Source organism: Polypterus senegalus, chromosome 13 (assembly GCF_016835505.1).
Source record: "Polypterus senegalus isolate Bchr_013 chromosome 13, ASM1683550v1, whole genome shotgun sequence".
Lineage (NCBI taxonomy): Eukaryota > Metazoa > Chordata > Cladistia > Polypteriformes > Polypteridae > Polypterus > Polypterus senegalus.
Window position 1 is genome coordinate 105,218,668 of NC_053166.1, and position 21,963 is coordinate 105,240,630.

Genomic DNA, 21,963 nt, shown 5'->3' on the forward strand with positions numbered 1-21,963 from the left:
TGTCAAAATTATACAAATTCAAATATGAACATGCTGCATAACAAAACCTGGAAATATAAATAAAATGTGTTCCTTTCAGCAATAACAAATCAAATCATTCAGTTGTCTTTGCTCATATGTCATTTTAGAGCTGGACGCCTGGCATCTTTTTGGCAACAGGTTCGCTTTGTTTGGTGTGAGGTTCTGTGTTGTGGAGATTCTCAGGATGGATTGCAGGTGCTCATCAGTGAGGTGACTCCTGTGTGCTGTTTTGTTAGTCTTTATCACTGAGAAGAGCTTCTCACACAGATATGTGCTACCAAACATGCACAAGGTTCGAGCCATGTAGACGGACTTTTGTTGTTCTTCAAAGTCACCAAAGCGCCGTGCAAACTCAGTGCGCTCAGTTTATCAGCAAAGTGCGTATTTGGGAACACCGTAGTGACGGCCTGGTTTAACATTACTTGGTAACAGTGAAAGTGCATTTGTGTCTCCCATAAAAGCAGCTTTACTTGAAATCACTTTGTGATTGTGCACGGGTAAAAACGTCCGCTAAAGTGTCAGATTCTTATTTAATTATTCTGCTTTCTGTATCTTCTGCATTGCATTCAGGTTACCCTGATGTTTTGTCTCATAGTGCCGCCTTAGATTAAATTCTGTAATTACAGCCACATTAGCTCCACAAATGAGACACACGGGTTCAGTAAACATATACTCAGCCTCCCATCGGTTTTTAAAGGCTCTATTTTCAGAATCAACTTTTCTCTTCAGCATCATGTGAGCTAGCTTCGCAATAACTTGCAGCATCATAAGCTAGACTTGATTAACGCGGTAAGTGTTCGGCAAGGCAGCTGAAGCGCTGCATTATGGGATCTGTAGTTTATTGTGTTACCAGCGCTTCATATACCCGGGCCATTAATAACAATAATACAGTATATAAAATGATCTCGCGGGCGGATATAATTACACGCCGGGCGGATGTGGCCCGCCCTTGAGTTTGACACATATGGACTAAATAGAACTTGAAAAGATATATTTTTTCAAATGTGATCGCGCAATTCAGATAGAGTTGACGCAAGACTACAGCCTGCATGCCTCAATAAGTCATCCTCCCTCGCTCTTACTTTTTTTACCGCTCATCTAATGAATACACTGAGTATGGCTTTACCAAAACAATCATTGATGGCGAATAAAGTATCCATTATTCGAGTATGTAGATCGGGATATATACATATATATATACCCGCGTATCGCAGTGAGAAGTAGTGTGTTAAAAAGGCTATGAAAAAGAAAAGGGAACATTTTAAAAATAACGTAACATGACTGTCAATATACAGTATTTGTTTTGTGAGTGTTACTGAGTGTTGCTGTCATCAAGGATTTGATTATCATTATTTCTTTCAATCAGCTTCGTATTTGTAGGATGTGTTGTGTTCAAGTTACATTCCGTGTTTGTCAATCGTTGTAAAGATGACAGGTTTGTTTCATCGATTCGCTTTCTTACTGCATCAATAAACAGCTCGTCTTTTTCTTTATCTGAGACCTGACACACTGCATGCACGGGTTTTTTACACTGTCTTCCTTTAGCGGACATTGACTTTTTCCAACGTGTGCTTTGTTTCCGCAGTAGCTGGATTTATGAATATGCTTGTATGTATCAGACGCTTCATATTTTTTGCTGCCTTTTCAATTGTGTAATTCAGTTTTTGTTCAGCTTTTGGAACTGTTGCTTTTATCTGTGCACTGCGCCAGTTCACGTGAACCACTCGTGTACATGCATCGAAGGTTCCCAGCTGTGCTGGTGCCATCTCGCATGTCCATGGCTGTATTTAATGTTACCTTAGTCCTGGCACTTAAAACTTTAACTCTCGCAGTTTCGCTGAGTTTGTGTCAAACACCACCCTGACCATCTCATCTTCCTCTCCATAAGCACAGTCCTTCACCCGTGAATATTTAGTGGGAGTTTGCTATTGGATTGCCGCTGACGGACGGCCTTATATGGGCAGGCACTAGCCACACTCCATTTTAAATGATCCCTGGCCCAGTGACAACGCCTGAGCTTGTGGATCTTGCTTAGAAATGGCTTCTTCTTTGCACTGTAGAGTTTCAGCTGGCAACGGCGGATGGCACAGTGGATTGTGTTCACTGACAATGGTTTCTGGAAGTATTCCTGAGCCCATTCTGTGATTTCCTTTACAGTAGCATTCCTGTTTGTGGTGCAGTGTCGTTTAAGGGCCCGGAGATCACGGGCATCCAGTATGGTTTTACGGCCTTGACCCTTACGCACAGAGATTGTTCCAGATTCTCTGAATCTTCGGATGATGTTATGAACAGTTGATGATGATAGATGCAAAGTCTTTGCAATTTTTTCGCTGGGTAAAACCTTTCTGATATTGCTCCACTATCTTTCTGCGCAACATTGTGGGAATTGGTGATCCTCTACCCATCTTGGCTTCTGAGAGACACTGCCACTCTGAGAAGCTCTTTTTATACCCAATCATGTTTCCAATTGACCTAATTAGTGTTTATTGGTCTTCCAGCTCTTTGTTATGCTCAAATTTACTTTTTCCAGCCTCTTATTGCTACTTGTCCCAACGTTTTTGGGATTTGTTGACACCGTGAAATTTTGAATCAACATATTTTTCCTTTAAAATGATATTTACTCGGATTAAACGTTTGATCTGTCATCTACGTTCTATTACAAATAAAATATTGACATTTGCCATCTCCACATTATTGCATTCAGTTTTTATTCACAATTTGTTTAGTGTCCCAACTTTTTTGGAATCCGGTATGTGTGTATAGATTGATGGTGGATGATCTTGCGGTCTTGTATACAAGTTATCATCCAGTTGATACTCTGAATGACCAACAGAGGGTGAATTGGGAGGTCCCAGGAAGGAAACCTAAGTTTATTGTTTAATTAAATTTTTTTAAGTTTTTTTTTTTTTGTTTTGTTTTGTTTTAATTATGCTTTTCTCAAACAATTAAAAAAAAAATACTATTTTCCTCCATGGCATCTCTGGGTACTTGAAGCTAATAAGAAATAAAACAATCTGAAGAACAAAAAATGCAACCACTTGTGGTAGCCATTGAAATAAACCATTTGCAATGGTGTGGACATATAAGATAGGTGAAACAAAGTATCCCAAAGAGGTGTTTGAACTGAATGGTGAGGGCAAAAGATGGAAGGGAGGACTTATGTGGGAAGAAAACCTCAAAGCAGCCAGAATGAGGGAGATGATTGTGGAACAACTGAAAATATTTTGAAAAGATAGGGAAAAAATATAATCAATGACTGAAGACCCTCAATACCGTAAGGTGTAATGGGATATGCCAAAGTAAGCCTAATCATCATCTTGTATAACCTGTACATTTTTTTTTCATTAACTAAAAATCTACATAACCTGAATGATTGCACAAATTAACCTGGAACCAACAATAGCCAGCATGCATAAATTTGTACACCAGTTGTAACAGTCATGCTGCTCACCATAAGTTATTTGTTACTTTTCTTCATGCAGATTGTTTTGATTTATAAAAAAAAAAAAATTCTTGCGTCTCATTGATATTTTTCACTGCTGAGGATGTTGGTATTCTTCTGTTCAGATGCCTGCTCTGTTATCTGATAATTGAAAGAGCACATTCTAATAATCATGTTTAGGAAAAGAAACCATTTTTTACAAAGCTTAAAAAAAATATGTTTTTGAATATATTTTAATCTAAAACTGAGATTTGCCTGAAATTCAAGGGAATGTGAAAAGTACACCTCTTCTAGGAAATAAAGCTGTACTACTGTACTAAATTTCTGTTTTGCTGGTGCTACTGAAGGTTGTCAGTTTTTTTTGTTTTTACCTAATCCTACATTTAGAACCTTATTGCAATAGATTTTTGTTCCTTTTGGTTCATTATTGTACAAGGCTTCTCCTCCAGGCAGGCAAAAGTAAAATACTTTTCAGAAAGAGTCTGAATGAATTTGTAAATTTAATATACTATGTTGATATGTACTAGTGTGTACTATGATGAGGTTATTTTTTTTTTTTTAGTTCTTAGATTCTATACTTAAGATTAATTCTAATAAGATAATTGCCAAAGACTTCATTTGACATCCTTTGTTTTTTTTATTGTTTTAGATATATATTGTGTACAATAAAGGCTCCGGCAAGCCTCGTGGTTATGCCTTCATTGAATATGAACATGAGAGAGATATGCACTGTAAGTACCAGTAATTAATGATATATCTATTTTTAAATTTATGGAAAGTGTATATATAAGAAATCTGCTTGTTTTGGGTTACTGAGTTGATTGATTTTTAATTTTAATCCAGGTAAGTGTTGGCATTTCAGGTTTTTCTTTTCACAGTAAGGAAACAGTTTTTCTTTGCCAGTTTTTTGGTAATGGGTGTATTTCTATTTGTTTCAGTGTGTTGTGAACAGGATTGTCCTTTGCCTCTTATGACATATACTAATATGGAATTTACATAAGTATTTTGATCAGTATTCTGCAGTAATCTTGACTTTTACTGAAAGGAGTTTTCATCATCCTAATATTTGGTTTTGCTTTTTAATATGTGTTACATAGTTTTATTTCTTTGTAATTTCCCAGTCTTCAATGTACATTTTGTTAACGCCGCTTTGGCTTATAAATTTGAGGTTTGTTAATTCCGTACTGAATTCACCTGTCTGCTTGTTCAAATTTTTATATGTGCCATGCATAATTATTAAAATAAGACTGCACTTTATATGAAAGCAGCCTTTTGGATTTTAAATATTTTAACACAAAGGTTTAAGTAGTATCAAAATTGTTAAAATGGTGAACTCCTTGGTGGCTTAGTATTGTAGGAGGCTCAACTTGTCTCAGAGTGCTCTTGACATTTAGGCATGTACCTGTTGTGTTGCATTGTTGAGTCACACTTGCATATTTTCAAAGGTTGAATTATTCTTAGTCCTGCTGGTAGATTAGTCTTGCTGTTTTCCCTTACTTAAATATCCTTAAAAAATTTGGACATGCAGACAATAGCTTGTCTTGTCTCGTAATTTTTGCTTAAGATTTTTTCTCACCTTAAAGAAGCAAAAAAGGCAAACAGTTGGTTTTGGTATAGTGTTTGTATGTTAAAAACTGAAATGGACTTTTTTTTTTTCTTGTAACATATTTCTGCATTCTGCTTTTGAGGCTTGGTCTTTTTTTCTTAAGCCACACTTAAGTACAGTTGTAAACATTTTTTAAACATCCACAGTCAAATGTATTTCCTGAAAAAAATTTAATAAAAACTTGTACTGTAGAGTGAAAGGATGTTTGTGTCCTTTTGGTCAGAATATTGCTTTTATTCCCTTTTTTAATCTATTGTTAAAAGTGTAAACTGTGCATTTGTATATTCATTATGGGTCACATTTTAAATGTAGATGTGGCCTCACTTTTTAAAGTTGAAGAACATTTTAGAATGATTAGGTGTTCATTTGTTTACACTGTATAATGTATACTACAATTGTATACTATAATTATACATTATAATGTGTATTATATAATGAAAAATCTTTAAGGCTCTCTTCCATTTTTACCTATATATATATATATATATATATATAGTTTCTGTATCCATTATGGTCTCAGAATGCACTGAAAACCTGCATTTTCAGCATGTACTTTTTCATTTCGTAGCATATTCATATATGATTCATAAAGCTGTCCTACGTCTCGCTTTTAATCTGCTGTGAACAGGTGAGCGGAAATCAGCTTACTGATATACTGTATATGTTGCAGAGTTACCTGCAAATGTGTAGTGTTTGTTTGGTAACTGCTGTATTTCCCGCATTCTGCATCTGGTTAATATCAAACAGCTTAAAAATGATCTCCACCCAATGATGATGTTGTCTTAGTGGTGGCCAAGAATAACTTTTCTTAGAGAAAGGAATTGAGAGATTCTCGTAGAACAGGATCAACAGGGGAAGATGACAGACGCTGTGAAAACATCCAGGAAAAGAAAAACCTTAATTCATGTTACATAATCCACGTGTCTTTTTATATACTGTCACTAGGTCAAAACTTGCAAAACGAGTATATTTTTGCTTAAATGTTGAATGGTGAGTTAGTGCTGTTTAATTATTCCAAACATAAAATGTAAAAATGCTTGGTACATTCCAATAAATTTTGGAAATCATGAATTTACATCAAAACTTGCCTGAAAAATAACAATGAGAAAAAAGCCAAGGGAAATGTCAGCTCACTTAAGGTTTCCACTTAAGCAGAAGTTTTTTGGGGTGGAAGCCTGCAGTAACAGTAAGCCACCATGTCTGAGAAAATTCATCTGCTTAGCATCACTGGAAGCTCATGTCAGTCCCAATGTACACACCCATACATTATAAGTTTTATCAACAACATTGTTGGATCCAAATTAAGATGTGATGCTCATAGTATGTGGACTGCATGCTTTTGCAAATTATTTTGCTACAAAAGCTAAATAGTGCATTTAGATTTTCATTGTTTGCCACCAAAACTTTTGAATATAGCAATGTTATAACTATCAGTTGAGTATCTAAAATTTATTTAAAATTCTACTTTCCTAGGATTTGGAATGATGTTCTGTTAGCAAACATTCACTAAGAAGTGAGATTCTTTTGCTAACCAGTCTCCTTTTTTTTTTTTTTTGGTCTTGCATTTATACTTTTCCCTCACACACTAATTTGCTGCTGTTTTTAATATTTTGCTCCTACCACCTGATAATTCTGCTATCTTATTTTATGCATGTCATCTAATTTTAAATTATTACATTTCTGGATATCAAAATACTTGATAAATTGTGCGCCTTTTGTTCTCATTGAAATTTATGGCATGTACAGTGGTACTATGCATGAGACTGCATTGAGTGAAATTTTCATTTGTACAGACTTGTCTGACTGTTTGCAAAGCGATTTCGATGTTTAACATCAGTTTATATAAAAACAGGAAATGTATTCTTAAACTGCATACATATGCAGAACATAAAAATCATAAAAAGGTAAGCTGCATTAGTGTTTTATATGAAAGCTTTTGTTTGTTTTATTGCTTCAGGAGTCCTGATTTTTTTGAGGAGTGTGTGATGCTCTAATATTGAGCTGCATCTGAATTTTTGACACAAGCCTGGAAAGCAGTGAAAAAGCATTTTTCCACATCAGTTCATAATCTTTTTTTTCTATACAAACACTATAGAAAACTAATTCTAATTTGGCCAGACTAACTCAAATTCTCGTTTGTGTTTTATGGCCATAGGGCCTCAACTCATTACTGTGGGAAAAGGACAGATCCTTTTTTTAATTGGGACTGGCTTTTTTCTGGGGTATTGTACAGTTTTTAATGGTTGTGGGTGTGGGGTGAAATATTTTGCAAGTGTTTTTTTTTTTTCTTTCTTTTATAATGTGAATGAAGTCATGTATGTAAATAGAGGTGCTGGTGAATTTTCTTTTTTTGTTTTTTGTAAATGTGTATGAATGCTGAATGTTCTTTTGTATGTTAATGTGCGTTTATTTTGTTAGAGTTTAAGCTGCAGTTGGTCTGGAGGCTATATTAACTATGTGTTGTTCTCATTGTCACTGCAGCCACCATTTTTTGAGATGGCTAATGCCAGTACTGGCTTGCAGATGATGCTATTGGTACGAGCTGCTTGCTACCACTGTATGGTTGGTATAATGGGTTTGTATAACTGGGTAAGATATCAAAGCCATAAAGTTACACGTCCTTCACACACACACTAGCATCTTAAGAACATGTAATGGCCTAGGTTAACATGAACACGGTCATAATTTTTGGCTGTTTTTGCATTTTGAAGGTTTGTAACAAAGTTGTTTTTGAGTTTGGAGCTCATTATTCATAATAACTTTAGAGATGATTCTGCTCTATAAAATGTGAATCCTGTTTCTGCGGACAGGTGTTGAGTAGCTTAGCCATATATAGTGAATTTTTGGCTCCACGTACCCTCCAAAAAAAGTCTGTCTTCTATCTGCAGTACATTTCAAATGGGTCTGGGTTCTGTCTCTCAATTTTTATATTTCAAATTTTTGGCTTCAGTAGCTAATTTTAAGTTTGTTCAGTTGTTTAAGACACTTGAATTCTTTTGAGGAGAGCATAGTTAATATACTGTATTAGGGCTGCAACTGACTCCTTTGCTAATCTATTAGTTAGTCGTTGTACCACTTAACCAATTAATTGGAAAGGTTTTTAACAATTGCGATGTTTGTGCAAAAGTGTTTTTTAATCAAATGTGTTTATTGCACATATAGTGTTAACTATAAGATCTGTCTTGACACTTTCAAGGCTGTTGTCAACATTCTAGCTGGGGCGTCCTGGTATCTTTCACTGTACGATCGTGATTTCGCATTGTGGTGTTTGTCCCCAGTTTGGAATAAATTCAGCAGTCCAGTTATGCTTGTTGCAGGTTCCGTCCTTGCAATATAAAACTAAAATCTGCTCATGCAATAAAACACATTTTTACGTTTTCATAGTTAAACAACAAGAACATTCAGGATTGTTTAAATGTAAAAATGCAAACTAACTGATAAAATGTACATTAACACATCTATTACTACTTTTTGTAGCAGCCCCCTGTGTTTTTGGTTTTTTTTTTTTTCGTCAAATACTTCATCTTTGTTTTTGACAGTAATGCAGAGATACTGTACATTACACTATCTTCAAGTGTTTTATGTCCTCTGCTTAAGTACAAACCAGTTTTCCCCTGATGTTAGGCTTTATGCAAAACAACATAATGTGTTTTATAGTAATCTCAATGCAATATTTGCAAATAAACAAAAGCAAAAATTGAATTTTTACATTTTCATTTTAAAAACTATGCCGACAAAATGAGTTGAGAGGCAAAGAAAATCCTTATTGACCTGAAAAAAACATAAATGTGTTTCTTGGTTTTATATGCCTGTTTAGATAGATAGATAGATACTTTATTAATCCCAAGGGGCAATTCACATAATCCAGTAGCAGTATACGCATACAAAGAAACAATATTAAATTAAATACTAATAAAAATGAAAAAATGAAGAAAATAAAATTAATGTTAGCATTTACTCCCCCGGGTGGAACTGAAGAGTCGCATAGTGTGGGGGAGGAACAATCTCCTCAGTCTGTCAGTGGAGCAAGACAGTGACAAAAGTCTGTCACTGAAGCTACTCCTCTGCCTGGAGATGACACTGTTCAGTGGATGCAGTGGATTATTCATGATTGACAGGAGTTTGCTTAATGCCCGTCGCTCTGCCACAGATGTTAAACTGTCCAACTTTACTCCTACTATACAGCCTGCCTTCTTAACAAGTTTGTCCAGGCGTGAGGCGTCTTTCATCTTTATGCTGCCACCCCAACACACCACCGCATAGAAGAGGGCACTTGCCACAACCGTCTGGTAGAACATCTGCAGCATCTTACTGCAGATGTTGAAGGATGCCAACCTTCTCAAAGTATAGTCTGCTCTGACCTTTCTTACATAGAGCATCAGTATTGGCAGTCCAGTCCAATTTGTCATCCAGCTGCACTCCCAGATATTTATAGGTCTGCACCCTCTGCACACAGTCACCTCTGATGATCACAGGGTCCATGAGGGGCCTAGGCCTCCTAAAATCCACCACCAGCTCCTTGGTCTTGCTGGTGTTAAGGTGTAAGTGGTTTGAGTCGCACCATTTAACAAAGTCTTTGATTAACTTTCTGCAGCCCACAATAGCAGTGTCATCAGCGATCTTTTGCGCATGGCAGGACTCCAAGTCATATTGGAAGTCTGATGTATATAGATTGAACAGGACCGGAGAAAGTACAGTCCCTGCGGCGCCCTGTATTTCTGAACACAATGTCAGACCTGCAGTTCCCAAGACGCACATATTGAGGTCTGTCTGTAAGAGAGTCCACAATCCATGCCACCAGGTGTGAGTCTACTCCCATCTCAGTCAACTTGTCTCTAAGGAGCAGAGGTTGGATGGTGTTGAAGGCGCTAGAGAAGTCCAAAAACATTCTTACAGCACCACTGCCTCTGTCCAGGTGGGAGAGGGATTGGTGTAGCATATAGATGATGGCATCCTCCGCTCCCACCTTCTCCTGGTATGCGAACTAAAGAGGGTCGAGGGCGTGGCAGACCTGTGGCCTCAGGTGGTAAAGCAGCAGCCGCTCCATGGTCTTCATCAGATGTGACGTCAGAGCAACAGGCCGGAAGTCATTCAGTTCACTAGGATGTGATACCTTTGGGACAGGGGTGATACAAGATGTTTTCCAAATCCTTGGGACTCTCCCCTGTTTCAGGCTCAGGTTGAAGATGCGCTTATTATTAGTTAATTCCCATCTTCTCTCTTTGAAATTGGAGCCCACAAAGAAGTTTAACACAGAGTATATAAGAACTGCATCATTTTACATCACATTGAACACCCATTCTATTTTCATAAGAACACAATAAAGGCAGAACACAATGCTAACCCCCTGCTTTGGCACAGCCATTTATATACACACACACACAACAGCCTTATTTCTTTGCCACCAGAAATTAAGGTTAAGCATTAACAAGTCGCTTAGTGTTTGTTTTTATGTTATGAGAGATCACCATTATTCTACGTTTTCTTTTCAGGTCCTCCCACGTCGCAGTTGTGCTCCTGTGCCAAGTGAGCTTTTTTGGAAATAACTTCATACTTTAAAGTTCTCTTGCCTCCGAGTCTGTTATGCTGTATTCACATCCTTCATCTATGGCACGTCTCAGAATAATACTTTGCTCTTAGCCAATGAAGTAATATACTTAATACACAATAAACAAATAATTGATGATAATATGCATTGGCCGCTTTTTCTCGATAATTATAAACATCATCGATAGGTTGTTGCAGCCCTACACTGTCAGAGCAATCTTTTCCAATCAGTCTTGCATTTTTAAATTCTTGGAAATTTTAATGAAAGGTTCTGGTACATTGTGCCAAGTTCCCAGCTTGCTACCAGGGCCTAACCTTTATTTGATAGACAGTATGTTTACATAGTTGTATGTTTGTCTTCCTCATTGTAAACACCCCCCAACACACATCTGATTGCGGCACTGAAAAACAGGTCTATAGATTGAAATGCAGTAATCCTAAAATACAGACCCAGTGTTTCAGACTTCATTTAAGTTCAAATGCAAACCTTGAGTTGCATTTCACCAAGCTGCAATATTGACTCCTGCACTGAAGCAGACTTTTTTGTGTGAGTGCGTGCTACAGCCCGCACTTGAATTTGCAAAAAACCTAAATGCATCTTTAAGTTGAAAATTTCACTGATGTGTTACATTTGTATTTTGTACAATTTTCAGTTTGGAATAATTGAATGTCTACATAGCACATTTTATGTACATTCTCATTTAACTTAACTCTTTACTACACAGCATTGTAAATAGGTTCAGGAGTTTATATCCTAATAAAACAGTGAAATAATTTTAGGGTGATTAGTTTTACATTCTGAACTCACTTATTTTGGTTTTATATGTTGTACTTAGCTAGTACATACCAGGATAAAAACATTTATATTCTTTTTAGAATGAGAGGCTGTCTTATTATTGTGTTTCAGAAGGCTTTGGTTTCAAACCTGTGCCTTTAATTGGAAATGCCACTTTTTTATTGTTTCCCCTCCCCATCTTAACTGTTAACTTGCCAGTCTTGCATTAAAGTAAGTTTGTTTATTTGGATGAACTCAAACTATTAAAATGATACTTGTTTCTTGATTTAACATCCTAGCTTAGATTCTTTTGTGAAATTTTAATCCTGGGAAGATTTAAAGAGTTATTTTCTTTCTACCCCATACCAGCCAAGAATGAGAAAAACGAATGCTGATGTTGGACCTTTCACATCATCATGGGTATATTTGATTCTTGTTGCACCATATTAGAGGTTTATGCAAACTGTCTAGTCTACATTCTCCACTATAGTATTTTCCTGAGAAAACCACTTGATTGTTACTCAGATTGCAAATCAGATTCTAGTCATGCTTTGCTAAATTACCACTGCACACCCTTTTCAAGCTGACAACTGTTTGTATATTTTATTTCCACACTAGTCTGAATTGTGCCAGAATTCTTTATTTCTAATTTTTATATAAACTTAGGCATTTGCATTCATGCACAATAATATACCACCATTTATTATTTTGGGAAGGAAGTTTTTTTTTTTGTTTTTGTTTTTTTTTTTTAAATAGTGATGCACGTTACTCAGGCTGTGTTGCCTCTTTGCTAATTCCATTGTATTTATTTATCGGCTTGCAGTTAAGTAAAATCTAATGTGGACTGTCTTGAAAACAAAATATAATTTTAAAGTGTCAGTTTCCTCAGACTTTCCTGTTTTTCCAATATGGTATATTGGTTAAGTCTTTAGACTTCAGACCCTGAGGTGGTGGTTTCAGATCACGCCACTATCAATGCATTGCAAGTGCTTGCAATTTAGAAATGTGGTAAACAAAAATGTAAGCAGTTGTACCTCACATGTAAGCGCTGGTTTATACTTCACGCTCAGAATGTGTATGCACACACATCATGGCATCCTCGGAAATTAAAGCGACACATGCGAGAGTTGCAGTACCAGCAAAAAATCAAGGGTCCCAGTTCGATTGTCAGAATGTGACGTCAGAGTCTCCGTTTACTATATACATGTGACAGACAGCCGCTTTTGAGATCTTAAAAGGTTCAATGTGTGTTTCAATGCTTGATGAATGATTCCATGTGGTGCAGCAAAATGGCAACATTTTTTGCACCTTCACAACAGCATCACAATGTATGGCAGCATATTTGAGCCACTGAGAAAAAGATTAGGGACACTGAAAAGGTCTAGTTTGTGATTAAAGTGGAAATTTTTGCTTTAATCTCATCCGTTTTAATCTCATACTTTATCTTTAAAGTAGATCGTTGTAAATGTCATCTTAAAACTTGTTTTGAGTTGTTATTCGCTATGTGCTTCTGGGGCTTCCACTTCAACTGACAGCAGTGGCAAGCAGCAATTGCCACACAGCACATTACATTTACAATACTCCAGTTCCCTGTACATTTAGAATAATTAGCTTTATACTTAATCACTTTCATGATGTGCATTTATGTACTTTACATTTTACAGATAAATCTTTAACTTCATTTAAATAATGAATTACTGTTAATTACACATGTGAGGGTGGAGTGGTACCACTGCTGCCTCGCAGTAGGAAGTCACATCCCTTGTATTCCCTGCCTGGGGTTTGCATGTGTTCCTGGTGGGTTTCTGCAGTGTGCTCAGGTTCCCTTCCAAGCACATGCAGGTTTGGGGTTGTGGTGATGCTAAAATGACAATAGTTTGTGGGTGCTTGTTGTTCACCTTAAGATGAGCTGATGCCCCATCTAGGGTTTGTTTCTGCCTCACGCCCGATGCATGCTGGAATGGGCGTGTCCCAGGATTGTTGGATGTAATCATTAAATGTCCATCCTTTTCGGAGACATTGTGGCAAGGTGTCCTCGGAATTTAATGGATGTTTCGGGCAGTTCACAACATGGCAAAGCCAAATGTTTTCTCACTGTGATATCATCTTGCACTGCTACTTTTCCAGATTTAACATAAAGTATGCACACAAGTATAAACAGTACAATGCCTGCGAGGCAGTAGCATCCACAGGCACAAGCATCGCTTTATGTGATGTATAAACGCTGCCTTAGTCTCCTTGGGTAGAGGCATAAGTAATTGTAAATGTGAAACCTTGGAGGATCAGAATGTGCATATGAAGAGTTTTCATTATAGTAGTGTCTGAGCAATTGTGAAATTGGTTTGGCTGATCCTTATTTCAGGGTATTGTTACTAAATGAATTTATGCTATTTGACATTTGGCCATAAAGTATATGCCTTTTAAACAATCATGGTATTCTAAAGAATATTATGTCTGCTTGTCTGTCTTAAGTAACTGGTCTGTGCACCAGAACATACAAAAATATCTTTAGAGCAGATTATCCTTAACTGTGGTCTGTGGGAAGTTAATAGGCTGCTAGTTGTGATTTAGCAAAGTATTATGACATGAGTCTGCATTAAGTGGTTTCTTCAGGAAGTTATATGATGGTGATCTGGAATCTAAATAGCACTGTTATGAAGAGAGTGCAAGCTTTCTTTCCCTGCTCATAATTTTTTTTATATCAAAAAATGTCATTCTCAGACATCAGTTACAGTAAAGTTAGTTTAAAAGTTATATTTTAGATACATTTTAGACATTTTTGTTGGGATGGGCCGGAGAAGTTTAGTAAATGTAAGTTTTGAAATGAGAAGAGAAGGGGGCTCAGGTAAGCCAGCACCCCCACACCCTCAGAAATCATGGCTACTCCAAGATTCAGCATTGACTGCAGGTTCGTGGAGAAAGTCTCCTCTCCAAGTTTCCAACCAGTTCAACGCAGGACACACTGCAGCTGTGGTGGTAATATGTGTTTTGTGGTTTTTTTTTGTTTGTTTTTTTTCCTTTTTTAATAAAAAATATATATATATATATATATAGATATATATCTATATAGATATATATAGATAGATATATATAGATATATTTATAAATAAATAAAAATTTATACATTTGGGGATGGTGGGAATGGTTTTAAAGATGTAACCTTTCCACCCTGTCGTGCATTATAAGATGCCAATGCACACAAGCAAATATAGGTAGCTCACTTAATAAATTTACACGGTATTCTTGCTTTAACTAAAAGAAGTACATACCCAAAATGTGTTTTTTAAAAACAATTTTGGCTCCCTGTTTAACGCTTGGTTTTTAGTGTCATACGTTTTTTTATCTATGCTGTATATACACATACACAGATGATATGTTGGGTGTAATAAATAACATTTTTGATGATATAATTGGTTAGTGCATTTCATTATAGGTACTTTGAATGGGTCATTTGAATTCTTAAGTCTTGTTTTAGTTTTTGCTGTTTTTTTTCAAATACTGACTGACACATTTGCCAGGCATTGGCACATTTTCTTCTATTCTTAACTGGAACTGTTGATTAAAATAAATCTTAGTAAAGTTTGGTCATGCCTATTTACTAAAGGTTTTTATTCTTCAAATTAGCCTTCCTTTGTGTACACTCCTGGCATTCTTTCAACCAGCTCTTTGAGGAAGCCACCTGGGGTGCTTTTCTAGCAGTCTTGGAAGTTTCAGCCTAAGCAGAGTACTTGTTGGCTATCTTTTCACTGTCTAGTGCAACTCATCCCATACCATCTATTTGGTTTAAAATGGCTGACTGTCAAGCACAAGTTATGTTTGCAGTACTCCTCCTCTGCTCGCATTTGCTCATACAAAGCTTGGTGGTGTGTTCTGGGTCATACTGTTCAAGTGCGCTTTTAGTTCTAAGTAAATTTTCAGCAGCATCACCTGCAAGCCACACCCTCACCCCATCACACTTCCTTTCCTATGCTCCATTCACCTCTGTGGCTCTCAAAGACAAAGGGTGTTTGGTGACAAGTCCCAGATTTGGGCTTATCAGACTAAAGGACAAATGTTCACAGATCTGATGTCCGCATCCTGTGTTTCTTGGTCTAAACAAGTAGTTTTCTTCAGTGGTCAGTTTGTAAAAATTCTACCAGGCATGATTTATGCGGCTTCTTTTAAAAGAATTGTGATTTGTCTACTGTTTGAAATTAGTGAAGCATTAATTTTAGCTATAATCTGAGGTGAGTCTATTTGGCACTTTCAGAGGATACTGACTCCAATAAGATTATTCTTTTGAAGCCAAGGCAACTTCCCCCATACCCCCACTGTACTGCTTGATAATTTTTGCAACTGTTTTGAATAGACAATTCAAATCTTACTTTTCAAGACTGATCTTTTTCTCCTAAGACTGATGGTGGACTACCATTTCTCTTTGACTTGCTTAGGTGTTCTTTCCTTGTAGACTACTATAGCCAGAAGTAGTGTCTACATACTAAATAGGGCTATTTGTACTTGCTCTACCCTGTGACAGCACAACTAATTGGCTCATATACTGTACATTAATGATGATTTCTGCAAGATAACTGTGAAAGTAGCGCACATACTAATTAGGATGATTTAATGATTATCTCTAAATTTCACTGCTGTTACAAGTGATAGCTACTTTTTATATATAAAAAGTCCAGGGTGTTAAAAAATTAAGTTTTAATAAGAGAGAAAATTACTTTAGAAAAATGTATACATGGTTATCTGTGCTTTCTATTTATAGAATTTAAGTATTTAAGCATAAGCCTTTAGATCAAAATGTCTGAAAACAAAAACAAACCAGCCGAGTCAATTTACAGTACAGTTTTTTATCGCATTTACTGAGTACAGGCTGAAAGTGCTGTAACAAGTTTAGTTACACTACAAAATCTAATATAAAAATTTTGATTAAAAATTAGTTCATAAAAGCAAAGTAAATGCTTAACATAGACTGATACTTAAAGTATACTTCAACTTGATTTAATATTTTGAGCTGTGGCTAGTTAACAACAAAGGTGAAGAAAATGTTTCCTGGATTTTTTTGTGGGTTTGGTGATTGCAGGAGATGTTAAGTCAGTGACCAAGTCGGACATCGTCATAGTTTTGGAGACCAAGACCAACTGCTTTGCCACCCATCCTGGACACCAGGGACCTTTTAGTGTGTTCAAAATGTTGACTGGTATTCAACACTTGAGGCATTTTTTCATATCTTAAATTCATGTCAAGTTTTGAAATGTATTGGTTCCCTTTTTTTCTTTTTCTATCTATGTATAATACATATTTGTTTTTTGGTGGGTTGATTTGCTATGGCTGTTTATGTAATTTTTTTTATGGAAAAGTGTGACTGAGCCAGGTAAGATTTGAACATTTTTACTAAGTTAGGAGAGCCTGCAGTCAAACACAGCAAGAGGAAATGTAATGGTGAACATGAGTAGAAGTCAGTAGGTTTGTATTTGGATAATGGGACAGATAAGTTACGCTTTTTCTCACTTTATTTGTAAAGTGCACAAAAAACATTGTTTTCATAATCCTGCTGTTCCACCTTGGGACAAGAATAGCTATAGCTTTTAAGGTTAACTGCTGTTTTTATGACATGTACTAAAGCAATTCTTAAATTTGATTTCCTTAAGGCCTTATTACATTACATGATTTTTCCAGAGGTTTTCAGTTGCAGAGTTCATTTACATTATTTTGACATATTGGCCATGCTCCTAGAATGCTCCCATGAAAGCGAGTTGCGCAGTTTTACATCTCCAGTAACTCTGTCCAACCAGGCTGTGCTCTAGCCTGGACAAAATCGGTCAGGTTTGGTTTTGGTTTAAGTCACAGGGATGGAGTCGTGTCTGTGCAACAGCTGATGACAAATTAGCACCTACCTGGAAGTACAGACCATATAATGGTGCATCGTGGATTAAGGTATGTGGGTGTTTTGAACCTGAAGAGAAGCTCATTTGTCTGTCCCGTGTTTAACTTACCCATTCAGAAAGCAAGAATGGAATTAAAGGGCCAGTATTCCTGTTGAACTTGTGCATGGAAAACATTTCTATAGTGCCAGCTCTGGCAGGCAGCACATTATTGGTTGTCAAAAAAGGAGCAAGCTTACAGTATTGTGTACATTTTGAAATTTTGCTGGAAAGTCATTACAGGAGTTGTCTAATTTTTCGCATTGTTACAACTTTATTAATGCAACTGGTTTTGATCATGACAGTCCAGACTTTTCATATCCTTTGCTGTTCCTCTGTGCTTTGCCCCCTTCCTAATTTCTACTTTTTTCTTGTAATTCGGATGTTGGTACAGTGAAACTTGTACAAAAATACGTGATTAACTTCAAGTTATTTACAGTTAAAAACTTTTTTAGATGTTGAGCCATGATCATTAGGTTTGTGTTTTGTGTTGTAGCTTTCAAACACTGTTTTGCAGTTTCCATTTTTCTTTTAACAGTGGCACCAAAGTGTACTCTGACTTGACTTGAGGTAGATTAAGTAATTTTAAAAATTTCCACTGGCTTATTTTACCAGCAAACATCAAATTTATACTGATGCTGCATATGTCTGGTCAAATGTGTGAGTGACATTGCCATTTGAAAACTGTGTGTGTTCCTTTCTCACCTCCATAGGTTCCTAAAGAATATGTATATAAGGTTTTTTAAAACTTGGCTGTGGTAGTGTCACAGGAATAATAGGGAGAGAAATGTAAACTATATGCTTATATAGTATTGCTTTGCCCAGACCTGACCCACATTTTAAATTTTGGGCAAAACCAGCACCTGTTTGTTTTTTTTTTTTTTTTTTTTGTTTTTTTTAAAAAAAGAAAAATCCTGAAATTTACTTGATCCTCAAATAAGAGGTCAACAGTACCAGTGGCACCTAATTTGAGGGTACTGCAGCTTGTAAAGCTGCCAATATGAACATAAATTGTGTGATTTAGGAGTTTATATATAGCTTACAGCTTACATTTTGTAATTCTCTTTTCTGATGATCCTGTATATTATGCTTCATATTTTTCTGATAACATTTTTGAATGCTTGTAAAAGGTCTCCTGAATATGTAAAGTAATGCTTGATTCACATAAATGGTTTATTACAAGCTGTACCTATCTAATGTGATTCCAGAACACCTATACTTCATTGCATTAATTACAACCATATGAAATTGTGGAATGTCATCAACAGAATATAGTGTAAAACTTTTTTTTACGGCCGTGAAGTTGTCTCCAACAGAATCATTTGATGTATTAAATAAATTGGAAACTAGCCATCAATTGGTTAGCAGGTATAATAATTTAAATCTCTTTGTGTGGTTTAAGCCGTTACGTTGTCAAGAGTTTTTCTCAAACTCTTTTAATATGTTCTTGGTAAGATCTGTGAGTTTACCAATCGAGATACCTTTATTTTAGAGTCATTGACTGTTCCTGAGAAGTGGATCATTATGAGCAGCACAATTTCTAGTAATGTGAACTGTTCTACAAAGAATAGTTGTTGAAATCTTCTGTCCCTTGAGTACACTGTTTATCAGTCTTTGAAGTATATAGCAAATATAGATTTTGGGCATGGTGCAAAAGTTGGTTTAAAAATAAAAAAAAAAACTTGGTAATGGAATTTAGCTAGTGCAGGATTCTGCCAATCTTTTGCTCTGTTTTGGTTAATTTTGCTTTGTATGAATGAGTGCTTGTTTGTATTAAAATGTCTTAAGTTTATGAACTAGGTTTTTAAAAGTGAAAATGTCTGGAGATTTAAAGCAAAGGGAAACAGTTATTCATTTTAGTGTTTAATGAAAAACCTGATATTCATTCTTGGACATTTTCTGTTTGCACTTTCTTTTTGAGTAAATCTGCAGGTTTTAGTGGATACAGGTTAGTCACATTACTTGAGGATTTAATTATCTTCAAAAAGTTTTCTTGATGCCTGGAGAGTAGGCTTTGGCTTTTAATTGGAGAGCTGTTGCCTTAATTGTCTACAAGTTTATCTCTTCTTTGAAGTATCTTTGCACAAAAAAGCCAGGACGGTCTTGGTATGATTTCCTTAACTGTATGCTTGTCTGCTTGTTCATATGTTGATTTAGTAACTTTCTGGGGTAGGCTTTTGGAGCCTTTCATGTGCTGGTAGATGGAATTATGCCCTCTCAGACAAAAATAAATTGGGTCAGTTTTAAACAAGGTAGTAAATGGGCATGTGTGTAACTTTGCCCAGTCATTGCACATTTAAAGGTTTTTTTTTCCTGTTGTATTTAAAGCTCAATTAAATTGTACATAGATGTTCTGCATTTGCTCCATTTTGATGAGTTTTGGGGTTGTACTTTGATTTGTGTGGGAGGTGGGAGGGAGAGAAGGAAAGTCTTTTGCTAATCTGTCTGCTTCACCCCTCCCCCCCCTTACTTGCTGCTCAATCTGATATCGTCTTGTGCTAAAAAGCTGCCTACAAACATGCCGATGGAAAGAAGATTGATGGCCGTCGAGTACTTGTTGATGTGGAAAGAGGACGTACTGTGAAAGGTTGGCGCCCCCGCAGGCTTGGTAAGAAATGATGGTATCTAATTATTTAAAAAGTTATCCTGTTCTAAGAGCACTGGTCATGACTTAAGAACATCTGAATTTTACATGGCACAATTATGTCCTTTTTATATTTTTACTTGGTAATTGTATTAGGGAACCTGCCACCAAATGTTCATTTAAACCAATGTTTCCCAAACCGTGGTGCACACACCTGCAAGGTTGCAAACATCCTAGAGGCTACACAAAAAACAATCATTAATGACGAAATAAGGTTTTAATCAATTATGTTGAAATACTGCTGGTCAGTAACTACAAAATGCATTTAGCTTAAGATACATTTCTAATGCTATGTGAATTTCACAGCATTTCCTTATCTAATTTTGTTGATTTGAGGGCACAGTGCAGGAGGATTTAATTTTCCAATCCCCTGATACTTGTGCAAGCTAGAAAGATATTTTCAATTTGATTCTTTTTTTAAAGTGAATGTGATTGTTGGGCTCGTCGTATGGGTATATGCATTAAGGGCTTTCACTTTAATTCGAAAAGTCGCACCATCCACGTCTTGGGTCCAATACAGCATTCTCATAGAAGCCCTTGTCACTATAAGCTTACCAGAAGAACTTCTAACAGTGCTCAGTTATTCAGTGAAAATTGTCAATTTTAATTATTCATAATTATTAAAGGGTAAGTAGAGTATTTTTCAATTAGTTATTTCTTTGTAAACATAATTTTGTATGGCAAATACTTGTATGTTCCAAAGTGCAGCATTTTCTAAAAATTACTTTTTTTTTTTTTGCTTGCACTGGCGCTTTGTAGTGGGGCATGAACTAGCACTTGAAAAATAACAGCCTAAATAAAACATAGTGAGTTTTAGTGAAAGAAAGCATGCCTTCAATGTTTCTGCCCCTTTAGTGGGTTTTTGAAAATAATAATTTCATATTTTCTTTTTGCTATTGTAAGTTTACACATAAATATGGAAGTTCATCAAAATAAAACCAAACATGTGGTCTCATGTAGAGGAAATTTGGCGTAGCACGTACAGCTGATTTTTTTTTTTTATATATATATACATTGCTGAATCTTTTTTTATTTAACAATGTGTGATTGCACAATATCGATCAGTATTCCACAACTGGTTTTACTTGAAAATTTGGTAAGCTGTAAAACTTTTTTGTTCTCCAGCTATGCCTGTGCCCTGCTAACTCCAATGTAAAACACCAGTGCGTTCAAGATTTTTTTTTTATAGAAAACGTTGGACTTTAGATTACTTTTGTATGGCAAATCATGTATACCATGTTTATGAAGAAAACTTTGAATTTAAAAATACAGTAAAACCTTAATTATACATCACTCATTTAATCGCTAGTTGTCTTTAACTATCAGGGCCAAAAAAAACATTGTGCACGCCCGCACCTGCCTGTTGATTAACTACTGTTGCCATGCAGTACTCTATGAGCTTTGCACATTGGAACATTTTTCCCCTGTGCTTGCATGTAGTGTTTTTCTCTAGCATCCCAGCGTCACTTACGTACTCTGTTTTAATAGCGTTTCGTAACTTTTTTTCAATAATTAATATATGTTGTTACAGCTGATACATTAATGTGTTGTATTGGAATTGTCAAAAATTTAAATTATTAAAAATAATTATGAAAATGTCAAGTGTTTCAAGTATCGTTTCTATTTACGAAGTAGGAAGAACAATGAGCAATATAAAGCGTGATGGCAACAAAATTGAAAATTTATAGAAACAATGCACGGTAATGTTCTGTATTAATGTTAATGTACTTCTGTGTTTTCATTTTCTTTTTTAAATTATTTTTGTTAATGACATGCAGGCAAGTTGTGATGTGCTGTACGGGAGTAGAAAGGGTGGAATGAATGTTGTAAGTGCTGGACTGGGTGAAGGGATTCTGTTCTGTAATGAGGCGAACATGCCTCTTAGGAGATGAGTGACGGGAAGTTAGAAGAAAAAGGCAGGTGCAGCATAAGGAAGTTTTCAGTAGGGAATCAGTAGACAAAGTAAGTAGAAGTGTTTGCAATATAGTGAGAAAAAGAATGTAAGTTAGCAGGAGG

At 36.0% G+C, this 21,963-nt stretch overlaps 1 protein-coding gene across 2 annotated transcripts in view; it reads left to right on the plus strand.

Moving 5' to 3' along the window:
* The window catches only part of snrnp70 (small nuclear ribonucleoprotein 70 (U1)), an 83,288-nt gene that overhangs the window by 55,609 nt on the left and 5,716 nt on the right, over positions 1–21,963 (plus strand). For both annotated transcript variants that reach the window (XM_039774650.1, XM_039774651.1), the window contains exons 7-8: positions 4,113–4,194; positions 19,810–19,911. In XM_039774650.1, coding sequence (XP_039630584.1) covers positions 4,113–4,194; positions 19,810–19,911 — 184 coding nt within the window. The remainder of the gene's footprint in view (positions 1–4,112; positions 4,195–19,809; positions 19,912–21,963) is intronic.